The following is a 25,480-nucleotide window of genomic DNA, read 5'->3' as shown; positions in this document are numbered from 1 at the left end:
AGTTGAGCTCCACAAATAAATCAATCATGCAACAGTTTTCTGTGGTTCTCAGATGAGCATCTTGATAAAAAGAAACCTCAACTTCAAGGTTTATAAGCCTGTTAGCTTCACTTACCAAAGTGCTGACAAACAGCCTTGAGTTAAAGAATCCCATCATTAGCTATGACCTGAGCCAAGAACCCAACACACCTCAGAATAAACAGCACTTGTTTTGCTAAAAAAAAGAGGATTTATGTATTATTCAAAGTGAGTATAAAGTGTTTTGGAAATGGAAGCCTTGTGCAGATTTAAAGATTCATCCTCACCAATTTTAGTCAGCAACATAAAGAATAGGCTTCACTACACAACACCTGAAAATCTTTGCTCTCAAAGAGAATCAAAGCATCAACCGGGTCAACCCGCCTGCCATACCAACTCTGTGCACAAGAGCCATAAACCAGTTATAAAGATTTATTTGGCAAAAAAAAGCAGAGTAACAAACGGCGGAAGGTCAGAAGAGGTGAGTCTGAATAGGTTTGGTAAAAGTGAGCCATTTTTACGAGTGAAAAAGAATAACTGCAGTAAAATCACACAAAAACAGACAGAGTGAAACAGTCTGAGGGAGAGTCTGCAGCCTATTCAACATGTTAATGGGATGCCTGTCCAAGACCAGGGGAGTAAAAACCAAGGATTAGCAAAACAGATGAGGACCAACTTAAGAGATTTCTCCCGGGACAGAGATCAAGACAAAGACCTAAGATCCAGAATTACACACAGAACTACTGATTACCATTGATCTTAAGCTCAATAATCAATTAATCTCACTTGTACTGTTGAATAATTTAGAACAGCCTCTTCTCCAGCGTCACACCTTAGAGACTTTCACAATAGGGAGTAATCCCATGAAAAAGTCCAATAACTGTGGCACTATTAAGCTCTCACTGACTGTTCTGGCTGCTCTTAAGCCACACCGGGTCCCCATCTCCTACAGTAAAGAAGATTTATGGCTGCTCGCAAAGACGTGTTACGACCTTAATATGCAAAACCCTCCTCTCACTCGGAGAAAGCGGCAGCACTCTTGGTTTTACAGGAGGCTTACAGCTCACGCTGCCATGGTTTTACATTTTCATGTTCATCACAGCACATTATGAAGATGGTAAATGATACCTCACACAAATCAGAAATCTGAAAGGTGTGACAGACGGGATAATGAAGTGATTACTCTTCCTTTAACGTGTAATACGTCTACTAATTTGTCTCATTTCCACAATTCCACATCTCTTACAGATGTAGTTTCCATACTGAATATACAGTATTCATGCACATGAACACTATAAATCAATATGTCTGTGCAACCTCTTTTCATTCCCTGGTCGTCAGGTCCTGGTCACCCTCTGGGTGTCTCATACAGACACATGATGTATCTTAGAGAGAGATGCACCAATTGCAATTTTCTGATTATTTATGGGACTCACGTGTGTAAATATGACCGGTACAGAATGTGACGCAGACATCTAGCCAGTCAATTGGTGCATTCCTAACCTCACACACCACACCAGGCCTTGAAGTAACTTCAAAATAAACCAATCTATGTAAGGTGAGGTAATATTAAGAGCTGGTTGGTTGAGGTGGGGTGGAGAAAAAGGGTCAAACAAACTCAGGACTTTCAACCAGGTGAAAAGTTTTAAAGCTATAATATGGAACATTTCCATATCTTACGCTCATCTAAAGTGCAAGTGGAAAGCGCGATGCGCAAGGGATTTAATTTCTTCAAGGTGTGACCAAATCCAACTTTGTTGTCTTGCGCCAGGGACGCAGGGGTGTCCTTCCTTGTCCCTCCCCTTGTGCCAGCAGCGCACATTGGGATACACATATCAGCTGTGCCCAAGTGCCTTCATTAATTCACTGGTGAGTTTAGGCTGAACACACAATAAACCAATCAGAAACTCAGCTCTCATCATGTTCAAAAAGCAGGTGTGCCAAGAGTACAGGTGGTGACAGCATGACGGCAAATTTACCAGGAGGAAACAAACAGAAAAGTGAGGAAACAGATCTCCTGGTTTGAGAAGTTAAAGCACATTAATGTGCAATATATGGAGGCAGAAGGACATCTTCAAAATAGTTTATTTTACATGAACACCTGCAAAAAAGTAATACAATACATGCACCGTAAATGTCCTGCAGATATGTAGCTGGTTATGTTTCACATAAGGGTGTGTATCTCACTGACTGAGACTGATTCCACCTGTATCTCGATACATGTTCAACGATACCATTCATCTTAGGAATTTTTAAATAGTGATCGATTCGGTTTGATACCACTGAGGCCTGTCACAATACGATGCGATACAAGACAATCCAATGTGTGAATCTTTACATTTTAATTCAATTAATGCTACATTTGTAGAGTGCTATTAGTTGCAAAAAGAAATCCTGATGGTTTTACTAAATATAGTGACAGTAGAGACAGAGAGAAGGAGACATTACAGTGGTGTTAACATCTTATTATGAGTCTCATGTGTAAATGAGATCCTGTAGCCTAAATGAGAATCCGTGAACAAACTTTAAAACTGTTTAAAATATTAGTGTTTTTGCAGTAAGATGATATTCTACTCTGTTTCATATGAAGAGTGCTGTGGTTTTGTGGATTAGTGCGGGGGAACAGTGATGCTCTGTTACCTGCTCTCACAGTGACATGACGTCTCTGTGGGTCAGACTCGTGGCTCTGTTCTCTGCTGTCAGACACGTTTTACATAAATGATCTGCAGCAGCGTTTTTCATCTTTCTTGTAAAACCCAAAACTTATTCCACACTTCAGCGTTATGAAAGTTTGGCGGTGTGACGCAGCACAATGTCACTTCTGTCGCTATTTTCAGCGTGATCTGTTTTGAGGAAATGAAGAGGAGACACAGGAAAGGGAGGAGGGAGCGCTTGTTTTGTGTGAGCGAGGCAGCGGGCGTCCAGCGAGAGCGGTGCAGGCAGAGGCAGGAGGAGAAAGAAAACGGAGGAAACTTACAGTGGCAGCTCCTTCATGCCAAAAACGAAACATTTGCGTGTCCTAATGAGATGTATCGATAGTGCTGCATCGATTTGTTTCTGAATCATGTTCAGCTTTTTACCGATACAGGCCGTCTGAACCGATGCACTCATGTCTTACACATTAAAGTCAGATGCATCGGATGCATGAGTGAATCGTTACACCCCTAGTTTTACACTGAAGCACCTTGACATTACGCTGTATTGTATAATTTTTTATTATTATCATTATTATGCAGCTCTAGTAGGGGAGAGAGGCGGTGCCGTCGACGAGCCAACCCAGATGAAGCTCAATCCGGTTGGACACGCACCTGAGCCAGACTGAGATGCAGAGATGCTTCTTAGTCCCCTAAAACTACTGTGGTGAAGGAAACAGAATCAGGAAGTGTTTCTAAAGTTTGAAAACCCACGTGCAAATTTATGCACGGGAGATACAGCCAGCATCAGGCTCTGACCCTTTTCTCCCTGGGTTGGGCTGGTCTCATGGTCAGATAAAACGTCTTGTTCATGTTTTATGTTATAGATCGTAATTGTTTAATCCTTGTTTATTCTGGATCCCAATAAACAGACAGAAATACTCCGGCTGTTCCAGATGTCATGCTGACTGATCTGTTAAAGACAATCTGACAGCTGTGATCCCGTCTCGCACGCATTTTGCAGGTCTATTGAGATTTAGGCTTCATAATTATGATAATAATTCCTGATTCATTATTAATGGGAATAATTTCGAAAAAATGAGTGGTTTTCACTCCAATACACGCCTTCATTTTGCCTTCATTTTTGTACCTCCTGCCCATGGCTGCACAAACCAGGCACAAGTTCATTTGGTATTTTGCAGACGTGGCAAAAATGGAAACTGTGCCAGCATAAGATAGCAAATCAACCTGCACCACCAGCACAACAGCTTTGTGCCTGGTGTGAGATAGTGCCCTGAAGGGTACCTTGTGCATGAGTATGAGATGCACAGGGGCATGACAAAGATGTCTGACGGGTGTTTGGCAACCTGTGACGAGAAAGGGGGAATTTGTTTATTCACAGTCGTGAGAGGTAACTAGGTTCATTTATTCAAGTATTGTACCGTTTTCTAATGTTTTCTAATTCTACATTTATTAGACCAGAGGATTTCAAACTGAGAGGCTGGGGACGCGTAGAGTTGAAGGGGGGTAGACGAGAAGCAAAGACAGAACAAAAACAACAGGAAGTTAGTAATTGTGGTTTGACTGCTGATTTAGCTGCTCACCAACATGATGGGCAGCAGTTGCAGCAGCGGCGGCGGCGGCTGCAAACACACAGTGCATGGAGGCAATTAAATGTTTCCTGTGGACTTTTAGACCTCGAATAGTACGCAAGCAATTTTTTTAGCATAACTGCCAAACATATACTGAATCCAGCTTGTTAAATATGAATGTTTGCTGTTTTTTTTCATAATTTTTGGTATATAATTTAATATCTTTGAGTTTTGGAATGTTGGCTGGACAAAACCAGTGATCTGAAGACTTCATCTTGGACTCCTCGCTCACTATAGTCCACATTTCTCACTGTTTTCTGACACTTAATTGGCCAAAACATTCATTAATTGCCCAATAAAAGGCTCGAAATGATTAATCAGATTATTTCATTGAAACTTTGAGGTGATTCTTAATTGATTCTAAAAATTTAATTGCTAACTACTTTGATAACTGATTAACTTGTTTGAATAATTTTTTAAAAATACAAGTCAAAATTACAATAAAGTGAATATCTTTGAGTTGAGGACATCACCTTGGGCTTTTGGAAAACACTGATGACATTTTTGATTATTTTCTCACAATTTATAGAAAAAACAACTAATATAAATACAAAATATCTATTAATCAAAAAAATAATTCATTGATTAATGGACACTGAAAAAAATGATAATTACAGCCCTAATAAAAATAATGATTAGTTATATAATAATTCAATAGCTTGATAACAATTAAATATTTTGCCTAAACACATAATTTTTTATTCCATTTTGAAGACAGTACCTTCATTTTGTACCTGTACATGTAAATTGTGATATTAATATTTTTCATTTGAGGGTTTGAATACTTCTTCCACTGCTGTATATAAAGTTTAAAAATGAAAATAAGATAGCTGACTTTTTAAAAACGTCCTTTATTCTGTAAAAAAATGAATCCTGGAATAAGAGCAAAGCTATTGTTTTGAACAGACTTGATATTTTGCGCCTAACATTTCAGAGAGTATAATTATGAAACTATATTTTGCATCAATTGTATGGTTATAACTTGCATGCATCAACATTACTGAGACATGAAAAGGATTCAAATCTTTGGTAGCTGCCTTGAAAGCTGACCAGAAAGTAAACCATCTAATTTCACACGGCTCTGCAGGAGCAGTAGAAAAAAAAAAAAAACAGCACTCGAAGTCTCTCACTGGGATTACTATGATTTGTGTGTCAATGCTTTTAAAAATCGAAAACAAAATGTGAAGCTGTAATGTGCTGCGTTAGCTGATTGAAAAGAACGCGGAAAGCCGGTGTTTGTCAGGCAATGCGAACGGCTGAATTATTATTTGTCTGAGAAACTCTCCAGAACAGGCACTGCTCTGTTTGGGGAGATGAGGGCTTGACAATTTTACAAGAAGATTTTAATGCTGCTGCCAAGAGGTGATTGCTTCCCTTTTCACACAGAGTTGTACAACTATAATCTGAAGTGACTAGTTCACATCCAATTTAGAGCCGAACATATAGCAGAACATCAGTGTCAGGATGCATTACAGCTGAAGCCTCGCGGAGTGTTATGGCTGCTCTCATTCTTCTCTCTCTGGACGATGGGACATCCATCTTTGTCCTGCTCCCACCAGTAAAAGCATCACTGAGTGAGCGAGTGTCTCAAATTATGTGGCAGGTCTACACGACTTGCATTTTGCAGGTTATTTGATTGTGCATCCACAGTACGACGAGCATAAAGAAACAAGTCTTTAGACCCGCTAAACATCAGAGAAAAGCTTGTTTCAGTCAGACGGTGTTAAGAGGATCCATGAGATACGTAGAGAGAGCAAGTTATCTGCTCCATTGGGACAGTTTGAATTTTGTACCTGCTGCTGTTAAAATGTCAAACACCGGCCTGGGAAGAGAAGAAGAAGAGGAGGAGGAGGAGAAGGACTGGGAGGAGGAGTAGGACAAGGCCATGTGTAGACCTGATTAATGTGAAGACGAAAGATATTTACAGACCATTAGGATCACTGGAAATGTTTTTCATACTGTTGTACTGACACTTTACATTAAACTGCACTGAGACATGATTTATGTTACTCATTTTACATTTGTATTCTTTATACTTTTACAACACTGCGTTGATATTTAGGCTGAAACTGAGGATTATTTTTATGATTTCAGCCTATAAAATAATGAGAGAAAGAAGGGTGGGGCAGTATAAAGATATATCTTGATAGGAGACAAAATATTATTTCAGATTTTGGATATCATGATATGGCACTCTCTTCTGCTCTCCGTGTGTCTGCTTTGTCAACAAGCCGTGGATGGTCGGCAAGGCTGGCATCTATAACGTGCCTCTCATTCTGCTTCTCACCATGAAAGTAGGAAAATGTTTGGCATGCCCACTGTTCTTAATACTCTACTTTATATTCTATTGGCTGTTTTAAGTATTAGTTTTCTTTTGTCTCCACCTAAATCCTGTTACTGTTTACTGCTGCAGCTACATTATTTCCCAACTGGGGCCAATAAAGTTTCATTTTGTCCTCTTATGCCTTTTAAAGATAATATAGCCTTTTAAAGGATAAACATAATTCTTATAAAAAGCATGAATATGCGAGAAACTATTTTTGTGGCAGTGGTGCAGAGACATATTCTTAATACATTCTGACACACCACTGAGCCTTATGTTATGAGGCTATTTTATCTCTTTAGAGTCTTATTTTTCTGGAGCCACAGAGCATTTGATCTAATAAGGCTTATTAGATGTTAGGGTTGGTACATGACTAGTGGTGCAGGTGTGTGTTTGGGAGATTTCGCCCAGTGGAGCTTATTCAATCAGGTGCTGCAAAGCAGAACAGAAAATGCATTTACTGCTTTTGTGGCTGCAGGCTAACAATCATGTCTACCTGCGATATTGTCCAGGTGGTAGAAAAAAAACCCTGATTTTGTTAGTTTCCACTGCATAAAGAAGATTTTATTCAAATATGCTAGAGAGTAGAGGCAGCATCCTAAACGATAGTTTGAAAAAATATCTAATTTTCTGTGATAAAATTCTTGGTGATATGAATACAAATACATACTTGTTTATTAATTTCAGAACAAAAAAAGTTTATGTACACAACTGTTTACTAGGGCTCCACAATTAATTCAAATATTATCTAAATTGCAATATGGCCAAGTGCTAAATCCAAATCACTGGAGCCGCAATCTTTTGATTAAGTAAAATATGTGACAAAACAGCATTGTAATGAAGTACTATAGCAGTGCAGAGATTCCTACATAGAGGTGCAGGTTGCAGACCCCAGTTCTATCTGAATCTGTGTGGTTTGAAGTTGAGTTTCTTTCTTTCCTGTATCGCTGTTTGTACTTTCAGGTGTTTTATTTTACTGTTTCATGTTTGCTTTCACCTGAATGAAAGTTGTGTTAAGCAGTGGTGGAAAGAGAACTGAAAATCTGTACTCAAGTACAAGTACTGTGAAATTATTATTACTCATTTACAACTAAAACTACTGCTGTTCTTCTCAAAAACTACTCCTCTTTAATTACTACAACTTACTAACCATTAATACATTATCAATAGTGGGCACTCAGTCAAAAGGGGCTCACCGTCACCTCTCTTATATCACGGTTTTCACAGTCCCCTTGGCGATCAGACTGACTTGCTGGCTCCAAAAATGCAGAGGAAAGGTTTTGATATTCATTCAAATTGTACTCAGTACTAAACTATGATTTTAAAAGTAACTACATAGATTAAATAGTGAAATGCATGTGATTAAAAGTACAGACTTGAAAATGTACTCACAAATGTACAAATGCCCCAAAAATTACTTCATTACAGTAATCTCAGTATCTCCAAGTAGTTTCCCCGACCCCTAGTGTGAAGTTACTGCTTATGAAAACTAAAAATGTCCTCATTTTGCTGCTTCAAAATAAAAGCTTTTAAATAACAAAACAACTTTTACTGTGAAAAACTTATAGGTAATTGAACTTATTTATGCAACATTTTACAACCGCATCACTCAAGATATGCGCAAATCAGTTAAAATACACACAGGGTAGCCCTGTAGTGATGGAAATACAAAACTTGGCTGTGCTAGGCTGCCGCTCCAAGTCAAACCGAGTCAAGCCAAGTGAGCACACATGTATGGAGAAGGGGTATATCATTAATGACTGAAGACACCCCCCTCTAACACAGATGGAGGATAAAAGGATTTCTTCTTTTTTGAACGTCCTAATGGAAACCCAGTGTCCCTCCCCCACTAATAGTTTTGCTAACGTCCTCCGAGTGTCATTACATCATTAGGACATAAATAGAAATGGACTTTAAGGAAGACTGCACTTCGCCTCCAGATGACAATTTGCTTCTTTCCCTCCGACTGCCGCTGCTGAGCCGGGGTCACAAGAACACAGAAAATTTGACGAGCCGTTGATCCCTTCTTCCTTTGGGGGCGAACACTGTGATGACTTCCTTCTTCTTCTGAATTGACCGGTTTTGACCCGATGAACAGCCGCCCAGAACGCCGGGTTATTTGTGCTTCAGCGTTTCCAGTGGCTTCATTTAATAAGATAATTTCACAGCAATTACAAGCTTTCAACACAGAAATGTAATGTCATTACACGCTTGCTCAGTGACAAATTCTTGGTTTGGATGGAGAGCAACACGCGGTGCTGATTTTTCGGGCCGCGTACAGTGGGAATCACAGCTTCATGTGGAGAGAAACACAATGAATCCTCTTGCTCGCTTTTCTTTTTAAACGGCTCGTCGTGATAAGCATGAAATTACAGTTCTGTGGTGATGCCGCAAACATTGTGTTTCAATCTCCTACATGAGCCAACAGCAACAATCCTGCTATCTGCTATTTCTCCTTCTCTTCACATCCAATACACAAAGCAATTATAGATACAGTCACGTACTGCGCTCCCTGTAAACAAAAGCCTGTGCACTGGCAGGGAGTCATTTGACATTGACGCTCTCGATCACATCGGGACGAAGATTGCATCAACAAAGTTCAGTGATTGGAGCTTTCTGTCACATTCCTTCACTTTGTGCCAGAATATTTCAGGGTCAGGCAGCAATTTTCAGCTGCTTTGTCTGGAATATCAGACATTTAAAAGCTGCACTGGAAACATTTCTTTAAGCATAAAAGGACAATGAAGGGAGGCTGTAAAAAGGAAAAGAATTCCTTCTCTATTAAATGAAACTGGGTTTATCTATCAACTGTTGAGTGGAACTGATTTTCTCTGTAATGATCTGACTGAAACTGACAGTGTGTAAATGCAATTTTTGTTCTCTTTGTTAATACAAAATAGAGAAAAAGAGCGAGAGCCATGCTGAACAAGACAAAACAGCAAGATCAACAATCAAAATCATCTGAGAGGAAATGAGTGGATGTATTTCAGATTCAACACTACACTTGAAAAACTTAAGTAAAAAATACAGCAACCTTGCAGTAACATTAAAGTAAGGCAGCAGAAGCAGCAATGAATTTTACAACAATATGCCACTTTAGGATTGGGCTACATTAACTGTCAAGCAATGCAGGCTGGGATGTCTAGATGCTAAAATGCTGATCGTTTCCCTAAAAAACTTGATTTATTTAGTTTAATTAAATCTCAGCAAAATATTAATTCAACTTATCATTTCAAGTCCAAAGACAAAACTCGTGTACTCTTTTACGGGCGTCACCATGTTGAATTGCCATATTTCTACAAAGGCCCAGAACAGACAAACCAAACTTTGTCTCCTGAGAGGGCCTTTCGAATTTTGCACAAGTTTCACAGCTACAGCCGTTTCTCCTGCACACTAGGAAAGTATTCAGTAGGTTGTGATCTACAACCTCACTGCTAGATGCCACTGATTTCTACACACTGGTCCTTTAAATGGTTGAGGAAATAATGGGTTTTCATGCTTCTAATTATTCAGTTCAGTTAAATTATTTGCAATAAGCAGGGTAAAGTAAAATTCTGAGGTGCATATGCTGAAAGTATTTGAGCCGGCTTCATCAATTATTTTATTTAAACTGTAATTTTAAGCTCTGATAACTTACTGACTTTATGAATCAAAAAAAATTGTGGCAACTAATTGTGTAATTTTTTTTGAGTACTGCAAACTAATTTGGGTTTACAGTGTACAATCCTTAAAATAAAAAAGTAGAGAAACAAAACTCAAAACTTGTAGCATTATCAGCAGTTTCACAGACACTAAACAGGAGACTTTTGGAATACCAAAAGGTTTTGTTTGAGTCTTTATACGAGTGAGCTTTTAGTCCACAGGGATGTTGTCAGTTTAAAACCAGAAAATACTCCCTTATCCCAAGAAAATCCCTACGGGTGCTTCTTCCTCTCCTGTGTTTCCCAATTCATTCTCTTTGGAGCACCTCCAGGCTTTTGTAACTCCAAATATCGCAAAAGCATCTGAGATCTGCGACACATGACTTTGGTAAAGAGCGGCTCACATTCACAAATACTGAACAGAATCTCTGACACAGTGATTATAACACAGAGGAGCTGGCAAACTGAACGGCGCTTCATTTTTAACCCAAAACTATTTTTGGATGAGTAAGCACTGACTGCCAGGGGTACTTATGCTCACATGAAGTGGACGGCTGGAGATTATGAAGCATGATTACGCGGCCGTGACATTCACGCTAATAAAAGCAGATTAAAGTAAAATTCACCACATATTTTGGAGAGTGGAGCATCTGCTATTAAGTTCATCTACGATCAAAGTGACTCAGCCCCTGATGATGAATTACAGATGAAACATCCATTTTTGGTTCTTTCGTCAGACTTTCACTTAACCTGAGGCATCAGTGAGCCCTTAAAGGATAATTTGTGTCACTTGCCACTGAATTGATTTCCTCCTCCTTTCCTGATTATTGCTCAAATTTGAAGATTTGTATTTGGAAACAGTTCCTCATTTTTTATCTTCATTTCATTGTCTCCAGGCCTACACATGGAGGGGATCTTGCAATCACTTGTAAATGTATGTGGTCAACAGACCTGCATCTTGTCTGCAGCTAAGCTAGAATACTGCTGGACCGGTCAGCCTAATTTTTTCTTGGCACATTCATGGCTGTATGTTGAAGGATTTCTGTGATTAAGAATAACGTTAAGAAAAAGGTTTTTCCTTGTCAGTGACACCTGTGGCCACAGGCATTATGTTTCAAGTCATCCTATTCTTGTACACCTGATACCTCAAGAATGCCTTGTAAAAGTCTTTCTTTCTTTTTTTCAGGTACTGATTCAACTTCTTTACTCACATAAAAGTGAAAAAGTACAGGCTTTGAAATGTACTCAAAGTATAAAAAGTGAAAAGTAGCCCTCTGAAGGACATTTCCACTAACTGCTTCTTTGGAAAGCGAACTGAACATCACCTTTTCTCCACGGTCAAGTCAGTCTGTGCCATCCTCTTTGGTCTTTTTTGTCTCATTACGTCTTTTTTGTCTTGTTACATCATGTTTGTCTTGTTACATCTTTTCCATCACTTTTGTCTTGTTTTTGCTTTTGTGCCATTTTCATCTTGTTTTGTCTTTTTTTGTCTTGTTACGTCTTTTGATGTCTTTAATGTTGTTTTTGTTATGTTGCTTTTATGTTGTCATTTTGGTCTTGTTACATCTTTAAGGGTTTGGGGTTTTTTTGTCTTGTTATGTCGTTTTTGTCTCGTTACATGTGTTGTGTCTGATATGCCCTGATGAATACGCCAAGGCATCGCCTTTTCTATGTATTATTGGGCCATCCATTAATGTAGAAATCAGTCTTGATGTTGGGAAGGCAGCATGTAATGATGCAAAATAAAAATAATCAATTATTCCCATTAGATGCATTAAAACTAAAATACCAGTCCTGTTTTGAAAATGTAAGGAGTGGAAAGTACAGATATTTGTGTTAAAATGTAGGAAGTAAAAGTAAAAAGTTATCAGAAAAATAAATAACTAAGTAAAGTACAGATACCTGAAAACTCAGGCAGTAATTCTATCTTTTGACTGCTCTGTTTTATATGATGATTGACAGCTGACTTCTTTCTCTTCTTAACCAGCTGTTTGGGGCCACAAGTGGTCAACAACTGCTTCAGTTAGAAATCTTGTTTCAGCTCAGGACAACGCATCATGTTAATGTGGGCAGAACTTTGCAAATTTCTGCTGATTGCATCTGGCAGTTGTGGTGGCATTGCAGTAGGTGCTTCACCATCTGCTGTCTGGCAGAAACCTGCACTCTGCGGAGTGACCTCTTCAAGTTGTGCCTGAGTTTCTAAATCACAGCTGCTTAAAATCCCAGTCTGCCTACTCTCGTTTGACAACCGCAGCAAGAAACCTGAGTCTTTACCACAAAATAATCCCTCAAACACATGTCATCTTACAGACTCTGCTGTCACATTTATGTTTTCTTCTTTCCAACGTCTCAACAGGAGTTAATTTTGAGCCAAATGTGTCTCCATAAAATATTGTAGATAATAAAAAGAAATCTAATTTCATGCTGGATGCATCTGAGGATGACTGAGAGTAATGTAAAGTTGAATACACAAAAGTAAATGAGCCATGACTAAATGGCATCTGTGTTCTCCTGAAGTTAAAGGTCACATGTGTGAGGTTCTGACGTATGAGTAATGTTTTGATGAGCAGGTACTCATAATGTGCTCTGCTGTGCATGATGATGCACATGACTGTCACAAGGACAAGTGTAATGTGACAGACATTTGTTCCAGTTGCAGATCCACGAGGTTAAAAGAAAAAGAAAAAAACGTCCAGTGTAGTCCAGGCATTAGTGTTAGGTGTTTTCATCAATGCTAATGATTTTAGGATATTTCTGCCTTAGCTGAGAACTTCTTAACATTTGCTGAAGTCACATTAAATCAACATGTTGTTGAACACAACTTGCTTTCACCTCAAAGACTAGACATGTCACAAGTCTTATGACATCCCTCTATTTCAGGCAAACGACAATGAGACACTAAAAAAGAGGAAGAAGGCTGCAAACCCATGTAAACAACAAAGATTTCAAAACAACAAAAGCTTTATGTATAAAGCATGTTTTTTTATGGCACAGAATGCCTCATTCATTTCCAATGAAACATACAAAGATCACCTTGTAGGCTGTTAAAAGCTTTGCAAAAATAGTTAAAAGAATAAAATGAAGAAGAATCCTGTCTCGGTGGAATAAAAAAGACTACAGGAATGAGCAGGCTCTCACAGGGATAAATAAAATTGCCCACTCTATCAGAAACAGAGTGTGTCACCTGTGAAAAAACACACATCCACACACACAAACATAAGAACATACACATGCTGAGAAGGAGCAGCTGGCTGGGAAGCAGAGACCCCGGTCACGCAGGCCCAGGTGGCAGCGCGTAAAGTGACACTGTGATTTAAGTCCTGTGTCGTAGTGAGCTCTGTTATCTACCGCCGGTAACAGGGCCACGCCGATATGGTCCGACAGCCAACGACTGCAGCTCAGGAGGTAGCACTGATGACGGATAGGTTCAGCCCGTGCGAATCCAGCCGCAGTGCGCACTTACATGAATCATATGTTTAAGCGGCTGTCAAGTACATTTACATCCGAGGCTGTGGTCAGACTTTGTCTTGGCTCCTGTTAAATGTTTATGTGAAACGTTCCTGCCTGTTTCTTTTAGATTATTTTTTGCTTTTTGTTTTGGCAGTTCACTGGAGAGGATGACTACATGGATTGATGGGGTGAGAGGAGGACGTCAAGCTTTAAATGTCCTCGGCCGGATTTTAACCTGAGACGTCACTGTGATGTTCTGCCTTTAACGGCTGAGTCATCAAGATACACCTTCTGCTTGTTTGAAAATACATAAACATGGACGTTTGTCTGCCAGCAGACAAACACAGTTTTCACCCACAGAATCGTCTGTATGTATTGATGCTGAATCTTTTCTGTACTTTATTCAAATGTTACAGAATTTTAAACAAAAAGTAGCTCCTGCATCTCAGCAGAGGTGGCAAAAGTAAACACATTTTTACAAAAGTAGAAGTAGAGATATTTAAGTTAAAAAAAGACTCTGGTAAAAGTAGAAGTACTGATTCAACATTTTTACTGAAGTAAAAGTGAAAAAGTACAGGTTCTGAAACGTACTCAAAGTATAAAAGTAAAAAATCATCCTCTGAAAGGCATTTCTAGTGACTGTTTCTGTGCAATATATACTGTATTATATATATGCATTTTATCTGTACTATACACACATTTTAGTATCCTTCTTTGGTAGTCAGTTTACAAGAAATAAACGTACTTCACTGTTTTGTTCCTTGGTTAATGACCAAGAATTGTGCCAACAGATATTAATAACACTGTCACTACGAAATAACACCTCACAACTATAAAACAGATAGATTTATAATGTTTCTTTGTTTGTTTTTAGAGGTGTTACTGTCTGGAGTAGTTCTTTTTTTTACCACCATCTATTTAAAGTTTCGTTCTAAGCTGTGACCAGCTTCTTGATTTCCTTCAGGCAATCCATTGTGCAACTATCAACACTGACTGCGTCCCAATTCCATACTACATGCCAGTTTTTTTGCTTGCTTGTACCAGTACTGGAAAAAAGGCTAAATGTAAAAAAAATGTTTAAAAAAAAGCTTCATTTTTCAGTGTGAGACAGCAAAAGAAATGTCAACAAAAAGTCTGCAATTAAAACTTTGCCCAATTCTCTTTGTGAAATTAAATTGCATGAATGGGTTTGACTGACATTCGTCGGTGCAGGTATTCAATCACTTCTAGATAAAAAAAATGGTCAAGTACTTTTTAACAGAGACATTTTTTAAGAATACTTTTTATCACTTTTTCCACTCTATATGCTCAAAATGAGCTTAGTCTTGCACAACACTTGATGCTCTGATTTAACCTTTTCAATCTGCTCCTGATGTGAAATCAACTGCTCCTGGTCATGGAGTTGACTCGGGCTGAACTGAGGAGGTCTTGGGGTCGGGAAGTCAGTGGGGTTTTATGAGGTGCCTATCGATAATCGGTGTATTACCTACAGTAGGTGGCTGGCAGACCCCAGCTTTGGAGAAGCAGCGGGAGAACATCATACAACCCCACTTCAATTAATCCTTACTGTCCCTTTAAGTTCAACTTCCTCACCTCTGTCCAGAAATGACTGAGCTTCCTGGCAGACCTTTTATGTCTGGCTTTAAATTAGCGATGGGGAGACTGTTACTCGGCTGACTGGCGAGTTAGACAGTCGGTGCCGCGCTGCGCCTGATCAGCAAGTTGAAGCTGAGGCGGTGCGTCTCCTAGGCTGCTCGAGGCAATCTGGATAATTAGAGATGTGTTCGATCACTGTTCCATCTCCACCAAGCTGATGATTATCCTCTGCACCATGTAGCAAATGCTGACAGTAAACCAGCGAACACACGCAAAAATGACAGGGTAAAGGCAGACGAGCTGCTCCAGTAAGAGTGTTTTAAGAGTGTGTTATGTTGTTGTGGACCATAAGACATTAATAAATGTAGTGTGCATGTGTAAGCGGAGAAAATAAATTGACTGGGTTCTTTTTCAGACTTTTGGAAGTGTTATATTGCTGCAGACTTAAAAAAAAAGTTTGTAAGGCTACATAAACAACATAAAGAGCTATAATTCAGTTCTTGAGTTACATCATACTGTATAAGCTCTACAGTTTCCCTCTGACTACATTCAAATAATACTGAATTACTGCTCTCTCTCAGGATGATTTACAAGCTGGACACTTATTACTACTAATAGTTTGGATTATTTAATGTAGGGTTTTAAGAGGTATTTATCAATAGTCAGTATATTACCTACAGTAGATGGCATGGCTCTAGTTTGGAGAAGCAGAGAAGAATATCAGCACAGAAACTAAGCGATGTACTACTGTGGACAGGGTCAACAGCATATGATATTTTAACCACTTAAAAATCCACCTTAAAAAAAAAATCAATATCAGTTTAAGTGTATGCTGTATTTAGAATGTTTTTGCCCTCAGACAGCCCTTTCCAGTGGAAAACTGTTGTTAAAACATCCAGATGTCACTCGCTTCAAACCACCTAAACACCGTAGGCAAAATCACAAATTGTACCTCGCAGAACGTGGGAGCTGCTGCCTTGATCTGTTAGTTTGTTTGTGTTATCGTGGGACTTTGGTGTTATAAAAGGATAGTTCAGATTCACCAAAGTCACACAATAACACAAACAAACTAACAGAGGCGAGCATGACTAGCAACTCCCATGTTCTGCAGAGTGAAATGACTGAAAGAAATCAGTCTGGTCGTGCGAGAGAGGGCAATATTTGTCTTAGACTATAAAAGAGGGTTTTTTTGTCGGAAAAGCCTGAGTCAACTCCACGATCAGGTACACACCACACCAGGAGCGGGTCAAAAAAGCCAAATGAGACATCAAGTGCATTCAAGACCAAGAGGGAACTAAAAAACTGACACTGGCTGTGCCTAAATGTCAAACTGCAGATTTTGAGCATATAGTGTGCAATGGAAAAGTGAAAAAAAAAATCAATATACACAATGATTTCAGGTTTCAGTAACAAGAAATTATAAAATACAGTGAGTGTGGACTCACTAAAGTCACACAGTAACACAAACTACCTAACAGATCGAGGCAGTGGTAGACCAGCAACTCTCATGTTCTGCGAAGTGAAAGTACTGATTTCGCCTCTGGAGTTTGATCAGTTTGTGGAGAGTAATACAGGGCAAATCTAATGGCAATTTTCCTTTGGAATAGGCTGTCTGAAAGCAAAGTAAAGTGGTGAAAATAGAAAGTATAGTGTCTATGTAAACTGATATTGATTTTTGAGCAGCTGAAATACCTGTCCACAGCAGTACATAACTTAGCTTCTGGGCAGTTGCTCTTCTCTGCTTCTCCAAACGGGCGGGGTGCCAACCATGACTGTAGTCGATACTCTGACCATCGATAAGTACCTCATATAACCCCACTTCAGATAATCCGAAATATCCTTTTAATTCTGTAATACATCCAGCCAAGTTTCAGACAAACAGTGACGGACAGGCAGGGACACAGACCTATAGACAAACGTCTCAGCGCTCATCACATATGCATTAGATGTGGTTCATTGTTCACACCTCCAGTTTGGTCTCTGTTACCAATCGGTAATGATTGAAGCGCTGCATCACACTCAGGAGCATTATGTCCTGTAATGAGATTCTTCTCCCAGAGCATTCCTCCCTAATCCCGCGCCTCTATCTGTGCTTTGTGGGCTTTCGGAACAGCTGAGCCAGGCTGAACATGGACGCTCGACATGAAATTCGTTGTTAACCCTGCCATCCTGAATAAGAGCGAGACAATGGAGCCGAAATGGAATGGATGCTACGCCTATTACGGAACATGTTAATCCTCTTAAGAAGTTAAGAGAGGTCTTGATGACATGTGGGAGAGGCAGGAGTGTACAGCTCTGTGGAAATGAGCAGAGGCGAGTCTGAGAAATGAGGTTCATCCTAAACAATAGAGAGCCTGCAGCCTGGTTCTCATAGTCATTAACCTGCAATTCTCTTTGGGGAATTGATAGAGAAAAGAGCTGCTAGGTGGGTCTGTCTTTAAATATCAGGGTGCAGTTTTAGCATATGTTGTTGCTAAATGTCTCCAACAAAAAAAAAAAAAAAGCTCTTTCCAGCATTTCAGGTTATCCTTCACTGATCTGCAGCTTGAATAATTTTGCCATTTTTGCAAATTTAAAATGCGCCAAGATGCTGTCAGAGAAGTTGTGAGACCTGCTGCAGCTCGGGTGTTTAGAAAGACTGCCAGAACCATGCTACCTCATTAACCGGATTTTCCCCAGACCAGTATTTGGCCGATGTCTATAACCGAGGCAGCGCACGCTTCTGAGGCTCCTCATAAAAGCTTCTCTTTAGAGAATGGCCTCCAGTGCCGTGTAGGGCCTCTTCAGAAGGAAAGTTAAGTAACTCACTTTGATAAAGCCTCATGAAAGGGAGGATTTGAGACGAGGAAAGCATAGAGCATTGAGCAGACCATCAGCATCGATAAGGTCGATATTATAGCGGCAAAGAGAACAGTGAATGTCAAAGCACTGAGTGGTGAATTTGTCAGAGAGAAAAATTGGAGGTCTGCTCTGCGTTGGAATGTAGTGATGCTGCTGAAAACAAACAAAGAAAAAAGACTCACCTGTCTTTTCCCGTCTCCTTCTTGAAGACCATGTCACAGTAGTTCATCCTGTCTTCTGTGGTGACGTAGATTCGTGCATGAGGGTAGTTCTCCGCCGCCTGTCGCAGCATGTTGTACACGATGCCCTTCCCGTCCTTCCTCATGTTCCGCAGCGGCCCCCACACTACGTAGACAGTGTCGTTGCCCTGGCCAAAGAAATATTGCGGCTTCTGCAGCAGCAGGGGGACGCTGGTGTGCGAGACAACTCTCAGCGTGGTCCGCTGGCCCACATCACGCTCGAAGCCCCGTGTGGGAGCATTGTTCATCCGCCAGATGCAGGGAGAACGGTCGATCTGTGGGCCAGCGGCCTGACCCAACATCTGGCCGGAGCTGGAGACGATGCTGCAGAGCTCACAGTGAAGCTTCAGAGGCTGCAGGAGACAAAGAAAGACGCTTATTTTATATATATATATATATATATATATATATAATATTTAATTTAGAGCTGCAACAATTAATCGATTAATTGTTAATCTCAAGCTTTTTTGATAATTTATTAATTGATTTGAGCATTTTTTTTAGGGAAAAAAAGAGTCCAAATTGTCTGATTTTAGCTTCTTAAATGTGAATATTTTCTGGTATCTTTACGTCTCTCTCACAATAAACTGAATGTCTTTGGACTGTGGACAAAACAAGACATTTGAGGACGTCGTCTTGGACTTTTAACTAATCAATTAGTGGAGAAAATGATCGACAGACTGATTAACTGACAAGATTGTGACAGGATTAATTAAATGCAATTATTATTAAAAATGTCCAAGTTTCCTGATTTCAGCCTCTCAAAAGTGAATATTTTCTGGTTTTTCTAGTCTTCTTATAACAGTAAACTAAATATCTTTGGGATTTTGACATAACAAGACATTTGAGAACATCCCCTTGGGCTTATTATATTATAATATATATGAGACTCTTAATATTAATATAACAGCAAATAGGCATGAGACAATTACCAGTTTCAAAACCAGTAATATGTTTCAAACTTTAATTATCATTAAAACTGTTTGATTATCATGCATCAACCAAACTTAGAAACAGTGAGCCTCAGGCCTGCAGACACAGGACTCCCTAAAAAGCCAAGGCAAGAATCATCACAGCTATTGTATAGCTCACACAATAGAGGCACAAGAAAACTAACTAGACCCAAGAGAGAAAAAGAAAATATCTCAGAGTGCAAAATACTGCAGTGCTTTATCATTTCCTTTTGTATCTTAAGAACAATGGCTTTTAGCCTGCGTGTATGTGTTTGTATATACAAGTAACAACATCCTCGATCACTGAGACGCTAAAAATGCAAGAAAGCCGGTATGGGAACATGGGGTGTTTAGAAATTACCAAAGGGGGAAATAGAATTAAAAAAAGGAAATTAGAGTTTTTAAAACAGGAAATCTTAGCTTCTGGTGAGGTAAACGCCACTATGGATAATCAACTCTTTCCCCTCCTGCAGAATTTTATGGATATTTTGTGTTTAGGGACACAGAAAATCTTTAGCTTTAATTTTAAAAGCTGTGTATTGCCATTTTGCAATACTTGAAAAAGTATAGTGAAAGGTCTTGTGCCAGTTTTCTTCTAACTCGACTGCTGAAATGCACTGGAGAGAGTTCTTGTCTTTTAATTTAACTTAATTCAATTAGGTCATATTTCAATACTGAATGATAACCTCCGAATGTGGTTTTCTTCTAAAATATACTGCATCTCATGTTTCATTTTCATCTTATGATGTTATAGTTTGCAATATACTTTATATGTGTGCAATAATAATATTTAAGTGATGTTTTGGCAAGGGGCTTGTGTGATCAGAACATAAAATCAAATGCATTTGGTAATTATTTATAAAAACTATCCATCAGGGTTTTTACGGCCCTATATAATTTTCTTTTATTTCCTAAGATTAATGTCACTGTGCCCAGAACTAACATTGATTAAGTTAATTGAATTTGGGACCTTAGAGGTTACAACAGAGTCTTAACGCGACAATGCAGATGAAAGAAGCATAGGAGTTGCATCATTTATCTTACTGTATATTTTTTTTATATATCTTATTATATTTCACTGGTGCAAGGGGGATTTGTAATGAATCTTCAATAATAGCTCTTAGCTACGCTTTGCCAAGGGAGGAAGAAAGCCCTCTCTGAATCCGAAATGGGAGATTTACCTAATTGAAGCTAATATGCTTGGTTTGTTTTGATGAGATTAAACTTACTTAAGTGAATGAATGCAAGAGAAAGTTAGAAAAGAAAAACCATTGTATCATGACTAAGCCCTGTTTGATCATTTGCTTAATGGAGAATAACTGTAATGTCATTGGTTTGCATACAAATTGCATTTGTGCTGCGTTCTGGACGGCGAACATGAAACTCTCTCTTGCATGTTTGCCGTTTAATCAACAAACAAGAGAGTTTTAGCGTGCAAACAGAATCCCATGAGTAAATTCTATTATGACTACTTGGCTTATCACCACTCATATGATTCATTCTTGCGCATACAGGAGATCAACCGCTCGGAAAGGAAACAAAACAGTTGATTTTTTTTCTTCCGATGAGATATAATTCTTCCGTGAATTACTCCAACGGAGCTACCTGCTGTTGCTTTTTCTCCCATGTATGGATGCAGCCATGGGTTAAGAAATGATCTCTGGACCTGGGCTGGTAGCTCTCCATTTACTGGCTGGTTGAGACACACATCACCGCAGCCTTGAGCTGTCAGCAGCTCGTCCATCATCACCCGCTCCCTTCAGCCCAGCTCATAACTCCATCACGCCTTTCAGCACACACAGATTGGCTGAACTCTGTGGGGAACACTGGCTGGCTAACTGCATGTGAGACATGCAGGGTTTGTGACCGTAAACCTACCGGTGAGGAGCCCTTGAGCAAGGCATTTAAAGGAACAATATAAAACAACTGTGCAAACAAAAATGAGTACAGCAGTCCAAATAACGAGTTGGACCCATAGACTGTGTATGAAACAGGTTGAAATCCTGTTTAATATACAGTCTATGGTTGAAGTGAGTTATTTTCACCCGCCCCCTCCTCTCAAGAGTCAAGGAAGCTCAGGCAGGTTGCAGACACACTGTAATTTGACAATAACAAGCAACAGCTCCTCCACTGTAAGTTGATCAGCTGTTTATAACCGTCAGCTGTCTGTCAATGTAAAGCTAAGCCTGTTATCCTGAAAACAAAAGCCCACTGCTAAAACAGACTCTTGTAAAAGAAGAAGTACAAATTCAACTTCATACCTCAAGTAAAAGTGAAAAAAAATTCTTGTAATAAAATAAAAATAACTCACCTCTGAGGGAAATTTCTACTGGCTGTTTCTGTGCAAATCTAACTGAACCTCCTTTCCCCAGTCGAGTCTTCATCTTGGTCTTTTCATCTTGTCTTTTACTTCTTGATATGTTGTTTTTGTCTTGTTAAGTCTTTTTCATCTTGTTTGATGTTTTTTTTTTTCTTGTTACAATCTTACAAAGTGTCTGCGCTTAGTTACTTCCCACCTCTGGAAAATACACACTCTGGAGTTTGAGTTCAGTGACTACCTGCCAAACACCATTAACATATTTCTCAATTTATCTGTTATAAACATCTACTCCTTACTCATCTCCTATAACTCATAAACGGACACTTACTTATCCTAGGAACATTCAGCATAAATTTAAACTCTAATTAATGCGAAAACAAAAACGGAAGTTACTGACCAGAAGAGAAGTTTCAAAGGACTCTGTGTTGTTTTCAGAACCGCCAGTTTCTGTTTTTCAGTTTTTCGACTTAGCATGTTTCCTTAATTTCTGATGATATATCATGGTATTTTTATGATTTATTACAGTAAATTTATTGCAGATTTCACCTTGAGGACACAGCTGCTCAGTGACAAACTAGAAGACTGGGGACTTGAACAAAAAAGTACTTGGAGTGAGAAATTTCCTGCATTAATTAAGCTTCATTTAAAAATAAAAACAGGCATCTGAGTAGTTTACAGTCACAAAAATAAAAACAGCCGCTTCAAATGAACACTAATGACATTTACATGCGTTGAGGACGTGTGTAAAACCTCATCTAACAACTAAAAACCCTGCTGGAACATTTTCATTTACTGGAATCTAGCTCCCAACAAATCTCTGTGCATTACATCCTGTAAATCAATAAAATGTTATGGCCTCATCATCCTCTCAGCTGTGATTCATGTCTCAGTTTAATGTTCATGGCGGTGCTGTTTCAGTGTGGCATGCAGTAATCGCAACCAGAGTGCGCTTTAATAATACCAATAATTTTGGCACTCTATGATAAGTACAAAATCTACTCAGAGCCTCAGATTTTAATGCATGAGTGTGTTAAACATAAAGTGGGTTATTTAAAAATGGCACGGCCTAATGCCGGGAACACGGTCATCAGTGAATTATAGTCTAGCACCGGTGTGTGAACTTAACCTTAACATTCATTAAAATGCTCTAAACACGATTAATTAATAAGCAATAATTATTATATTAACGTGCCAAGTCCCAGTGTAAGAAGCCTCCATGGCATTTTAAATTTATTGATTAAATGTAGGTGTCTGCATGGAAAAAAGTGATTAATTTCAAATGTTCCTCCTGGGGCATGCACATTATACTTAAGAAGAAAATTATGGTTTATGTCTTAAACGCCATCTCAGAAAACAAATGGAAAAAAATACTTCACTTAAATGACCTGCAGCTTTTGCCTTCTAGCGCCCTCATCAGTTCAAATTTCTATCATGTTTAGTGCTTTAAGGTCGATCTAGTACCTGCAAAACTACTGACACCGTCATCAGTCTCAACTGTAATTGGTCTTTACTGATAATTAATTAACAATTAACTCATTTAAAAATGTTAGCATGGTAACATACTAAATTAAGTGTATGCATGCTGACATGGAAGTCGTTAGCATAGTTTTAGATTTGCATTTGTACCTTTTTTATAGCATTTTGAACCAAGAGCTGGTTAAATCAGCTTTTATTAAAAATTCAAACTGAACTATAACACAGGATCCATTACACATCACTCAATTAAAGGTTGCAACCTACAAATTAAATTCCTCCCTAGAGATTACTTATACGCAATAACCAACATTAGTGCACTGTGTAACTGTAGGTTACGGAGCCAACCATGGATTTATTGAACTGAACTGAAGCGTTGGAGGCACGCTTCCATTCATCGAAAGCTGCTCAGTGGTGCATGAAGCTGACTTCCAGATATATATTACATAAATCTTCCATATTAGCTCTCACATTGAGCAGCCCATAGGCTAAGCGAACCAGCTGGCTAATTTTAGGTTGAGCCCTCCGTTAACCTGATTGGGGATAAAATGATTTAATCGTACATCTCTTCTAGACTCTGCAAATGTTCGAATCTGAAATGACTGAATGGATCAAATCCAGAAAGGGAAACAAGTGATTTGATGGGACTGTGACACTTAAAAAACATGTACTCACTGTATTATAGCCGCTTATTTCCCAATGTGAGCTCACTCATTTTAATAGCATCAACTACTCCAAATGTGATAAACTGAGACTGAGATTTCAATCATAATCATTTTGTGTCATCACTGTCAGATGTAGTGTCGCAAAACTGTAATTTCTCATCAATAAAATCTGGAGCATTGCATTGTGGGATTATGAGCAGAAAGTAGCGTGCATACTGTGGACGTTTTTGTTCCAGTAGAGGATAAATTTACACAATCAGAACTCAAACACTCAAAGAAATGGTGGACAGTAACTGTAGTGCACTATATAATAAATAGTCAGCGACTTAAAAGCCTGAAACACATATTTCTCCATTTATATATCTACAGTATAAATAAAACAAAGTTGAAAAGGTTTGGCATGTAAGTTTAATATATTATTCAGCCCCACCTTTAAAAGTGTTATTTTTGGAGCACCTGCGGTCACTCACTTGGTTCACCCCATGTAAGGAGGCGTTATACTTTCCTTTATATCTTTGCCTGACCTATAAAATAAAGGTAATACATTTTTGGAAGTTATGCTGCAGCTTGAGAAGCTGAAGTGATTTTCTATTTACACAATTAATTAATTTTGATTGGAAGGTGCCACAGACTTTTCCTGATGATTTACACATCACAAAAGTCTTTGTCAGCTAAGCTATTCCCCAAGTTTCATCGTATGAAATTAGTTGGTACTTGCTACAAATTTAGAAGGAACTTTATGAACAGGTCGTGCAACCCAGCCCAGAAGATTTCTCATTAAGCGATCCAAAAATAGAAGCACTTTCCAGCTCTTATCGATCATTGTTTACATTTCAATGGGCCTGGATTTAACATTTTCAGGTCTAAATGAAAATATTGAGTTTCTGTCTGTGTCTGTGATAGACCAGGGGCATGAATGCAAAGTGCCACAAGACAAATGTTTTCTATTTCTCCTGAAAAGTAGAGCGGGGAACAATTTATCACACCTGGAGGCAGACTCAATCAAATGAGGAAAATAAGGCAGGCCATTCCCATGCTACTGGGTCATGCATTATACATGCTTGCAAGAGGTTTATAACACCTCAAATGACACCTCACTGTGGATCATGTAAGATTGCCTTACCGTCCAGGAGAAATATTACTACTTCTTAAGGTGTTGCTGTGTGCTTAACAGAGGCTGACAGCTCGCACAGTGGGCTTTCACTCTGGACGTAATCGCTTACGACACCCAGAACAAGAGTATCACCTTGACCAGACCTCCACTACTCTCTCCATCCTTTGTCAGAAAATTTCCAGGAGCATGCAGAACATTTTTGACACTCACGTTCAGGCCAATCACTGCCCCCTCTGATTCGCTATAGAGAGCTCACTGGTCGGGGAATTTGAGCCGAAAAGAGGCCTAATGCCGCAGAAGCTGCCAGTCTTTCCTCTGATTTGCATAAATATCCATGGGGAGAGGGCAGTGATTTAAGCAGGCTTGTCTGGAGGCAGAAGGAGGTGCAGACGTAGAGACTGGTGTAAGACGTGATTGCCTCTGGGCCCATGTTGTGTGGATCAAACTCTCCGGAGGCAGAGGATGACGCTCTGCATTAATCTGCCAATATCAGCCTGCTGAATATAAGGCATCCACTTCTCATGAAGGGCCAACGCATCCATCGCTGCTCCAAATCTAGATG

The 25,480-nt window shown here is 39.2% G+C and overlaps 1 protein-coding gene across 1 annotated transcript in view; it reads right to left on the bottom strand.

Annotated features, from left to right (window-relative positions):
- The window catches only part of st6galnac3 (ST6 (alpha-N-acetyl-neuraminyl-2,3-beta-galactosyl-1,3)-N-acetylgalactosaminide alpha-2,6-sialyltransferase 3), a 104,305-nt gene that overhangs the window by 35,121 nt on the left and 43,704 nt on the right, over positions 1-25,480 (bottom strand). The window contains exon 3 of the mRNA XM_084732054.1: positions 18,337-18,746. Coding sequence (XP_084588180.1) covers positions 18,337-18,746 — 410 coding nt within the window. The remainder of the gene's footprint in view (positions 1-18,336; positions 18,747-25,480) is intronic.

The sequence above is a fragment of the Lutjanus erythropterus genome, chromosome 12, assembly GCF_056507025.1.
Source record: "Lutjanus erythropterus isolate fLutEry1 chromosome 12, fLutEry1.hap2, whole genome shotgun sequence".
NCBI lineage: Eukaryota > Metazoa > Chordata > Actinopteri > Lutjaniformes > Lutjanidae > Lutjanus > Lutjanus erythropterus.
The sequence above is the reverse complement of the archived record's forward strand: the minus strand, read 5'-3'. Positions and strand labels throughout refer to the sequence as shown.